The 2,994-nt window shown below is 59.2% G+C and overlaps 2 protein-coding genes across 2 annotated transcripts; one reads left to right on the top strand and one right to left on the bottom strand.

The window, feature by feature from the left end:
* On the bottom strand, positions 1-204 carry SPRG_17949 (hypothetical protein; the record flags this gene model as incomplete). The annotated part of the gene is made up of 1 exon (XM_012357363.1): positions 1-204. A coding segment is annotated over one exon (204 nt), but the record flags the coding sequence as incomplete, so codon positions are not given.
* An 845-nt stretch (positions 205-1,049) lies between these two features.
* Positions 1,050-2,226, top strand: SPRG_17947 (hypothetical protein; the record flags this gene model as incomplete). The annotated part of the gene is made up of 2 exons (XM_012357362.1): positions 1,050-1,932; positions 1,988-2,226. 2 exons carry the CDS (start codon positions 1,050-1,052, stop codon positions 2,182-2,184), a joined length of 1,080 nt encoding a protein of 359 aa, XP_012212752.1. The 3' UTR covers positions 2,185-2,226.
* Positions 2,227-2,994: the final 768 nt, after the last annotated feature.

The raw sequence follows: 2,994 nt of genomic DNA, 5'->3' as shown, positions 1-2,994 counted from the left end.
CCACTTGACGAGCTTGGAGCCTTCCATGACCTGCGTGAACTCGATGTCCATGAGGCGGAACTTGATGTGGTTGGGCAGCTTGGACGCGTGGCACCACCGGCGGCCAAGAAGCGACGCCATCGGCGCAGATCCACGGCGCAGGAACATCATCGCTTTCGTTCGACTTGGGAAAATGGCCCACGCGATCGGCTGCGACGACGCCATTGATTGGTGCTTTCTGCTGTACACCGGTGTACATACGTGGTCCTCCAGAAACACGCAACGGCCGACGCTATGCAGCTCGTTCGAAGCGCAATTCGAGCCCAGAGGATCCTACTAACGTACAATTGCTGCCTACTCTGCGCATGCATCGAACACACAGCTGCGCCCCCGACCGAGTACGATATAACGTACTCTTCTTCATCGACAGCGTCCGTCGTCCCACATTGGCGTGCCTGGATGCGGAGTATGAACAGGTCGGGCAATACCGACACACACATGGTCCATGAAGGCGACGACAAACAGCAGCCGACACATTGTCTACTGGAAACGTGAGCCCAGCGCATTGCGGAAGATGCATTACGCGGGCATTCTTTTGTGGTGGGATATTCTTGTGTAAACCGGGGCACAATGTGGACGGTGTCTGTCGAACGTTAACCACATCGTATCCGGATGTGGAAAGTACTTCACACTAAAAACACGTTTTTCACGCACCACAACTGCAGGGAGCTCGTGGCTCGATCCTCGGTGCAAGCCCGTAGGTGTTAGAGAAGCGTCGTATGTAGCCAACTCCTCGCAGAGCAGTAGCGAGCGTCAGCAAATGGACTTGTCGTTGGAATGCCACCGGCACGCGATCGAAACGCTCAGTGACCATCTGAGTGACTACATCGCTCATGAGCATGCCACGTATCCTATCCGGATACCATCCGGCACGGCCTGGCCTTGCTTCGTCATTTGCGTCAATGGCCCTTCGTCAGCGACGCTCTCCTTCCTCGACGACGACCGGCGAGACCGACGCCCCGCCCACCTCTTCGCCTCCACCTCGTCCATCGCCACCGTCTTCCGCCCTCATGAAGATCGCGACCAGCGTCTTTGCGCTCATCTTCCTCGCCTCGTGCGTGCACAGCGTGCTCCCAACGACGACAGAAGCTACCCACGCCGACGATTTTATTACCAGGGACAGTATGCTCTTGGGGGACGTCGACATCGAAAGCAGATACATTCCAAGTGACCGTAGCGGGTACGTGAGCTTGTCCAGCGGCCGTGTCTTGGCCGATAGCCGTGGTTCCTCGGACGAGGACACTCTGCATGTGGGCCAAAGCGCTTCGTCCGAGATGCTAATCTGGAACGCCGACATCACGCTCCGCGCCAAGCACGGCAGTGGCGCGTGGGACGCGGCGCGCGCGCACATCCAGTCGCATTTGCTCATCCACGGCTTTCTCGAGAGCGAGTCCGAGTCGGCGGATCGCTACGCGTACTTGTCCGTGCGATGCGTTTCGCGCACAACCAACGCGACCATTTCATGCCCGAAGGACGTCTACCTCGAGCACCGCGAGGACCAAGTGCCACTGCGGACGTGGCGCTTTACATGGCGCGTCGAGGCCTTCCACGACATGGTTCGCGCGCTCGAAGGCGTGCCAGACGTGGTTCCCAACACGACGGTCGCGTCCAAGCGCGTCGCGCGCACCGATGCAAGCACCGAGTACCAGGATGCGTCGGGGCGCAGCGCCACCATGCGTCACACGCGTGCGGCGCTGGAGAAGCTCCTCGAGCAAGCGACGAACGTGCAAGAGATTGCGGCCATTCTCACGCAGGTCCAAGACGTCACCGCGAAGATCGAAGCCGCCGAAAGCGAGCTCCTGCGTACGTCGGCATCCGTGCGCCTCAGCACGATCGACGTCGAGCTGAAAGAACAGAACGCCGAGGGGCGCGTCGTGGTCGTCGACGACCTTGGTCGGTTTGCATCTCTTGTTTCAAGTCGTCGCTCATTTGTGCATGTGACTGGTAGCGCCATCCAGCACGTCGCGTTGGGCGGTCGCCTATGTGCGTGCGGTCGGCATCCTCAAGCAATGCGGCAACCTCGCCATCGACGGCAGCATGCTCGCGCTCGTCGTGGGAACGCCGATGACGATCGTGCTTTGGCTCGGCTGGAAGCTCTTCACGCGCCTGCGCCACTCCGACGACCGCTACAGTCACCTTGCATAACTCACGAGCTGATTAACGGACCATCAAGGCATATACAACGACATCATCTTCGTTTGCAGCTAACGACTAGTATATGGCTTACATGCGAAGACCAACTGCCGAATCGAAGAAGAATCGAGGTGGCAAGATAAGCCAGTAGCAGCGCCTCTTCGACGTCGCGGAGAAGCCAAACGACGTGTGCCAGCTGCGGGCCCGAGCACCTTCCGAGCAATCCAACTTGTCCTTCGTCATCGAGAGCAGATCTTGAAACTCGGGGATCATCAACCAAGCGGTACGTTATAAACGCAGCTTCGCCCAGCAGTGTACGCGAAGGCTCAAGTGGGTGCTTCCTTCTCGCGGCTCGTGTCTTTCGTCGCACCAAAGGCAGAGGACGCACCAGCTCTGCCTTTCCATCTCGCCGTCAACCACACTCGGCTCGCACGCTTTGTACGAGGTAGTAGGTTTAGCATCCGATGGCGTCGGTCGACTCGCTACCGTCCATGCAGGTATCGGATCAAGTCGCCGTCCGCACAGCTGCTGCTACCAGACAGGGCGATCTGAGCAAAGATCGCCACAGAAAACTGACACCTTGCCGTCCCACGAGCCAATCGGAGCACGCATGACCAGCTGGGCGCAGGTCCTTTCCCGTCGTCGTATGGACACATGGCGTCATTGTAGGGCCATGGGTGAACTTGAAGTTGGCCGACCAGAATCTGGATCTGGGTCTTGCAGCTCATTTTGCAACCGACTTTGCACCATGCACGCCGCCGTCTTTGCCCGCGCGGCCCGCCGCAGCTTTAGCGCCCGCCGCCGCTTTGCCCACCATGCGCC

Source organism: Saprolegnia parasitica (genome assembly GCF_000151545.1).
Source record: "Saprolegnia parasitica CBS 223.65 unplaced genomic scaffold supercont2.872, whole genome shotgun sequence".
NCBI classification, from domain to species: domain Eukaryota; phylum Oomycota; class Saprolegniomycetes; order Saprolegniales; family Saprolegniaceae; genus Saprolegnia; species Saprolegnia parasitica.
This window is presented reverse-complemented; position numbering and strand designations above follow the sequence as displayed.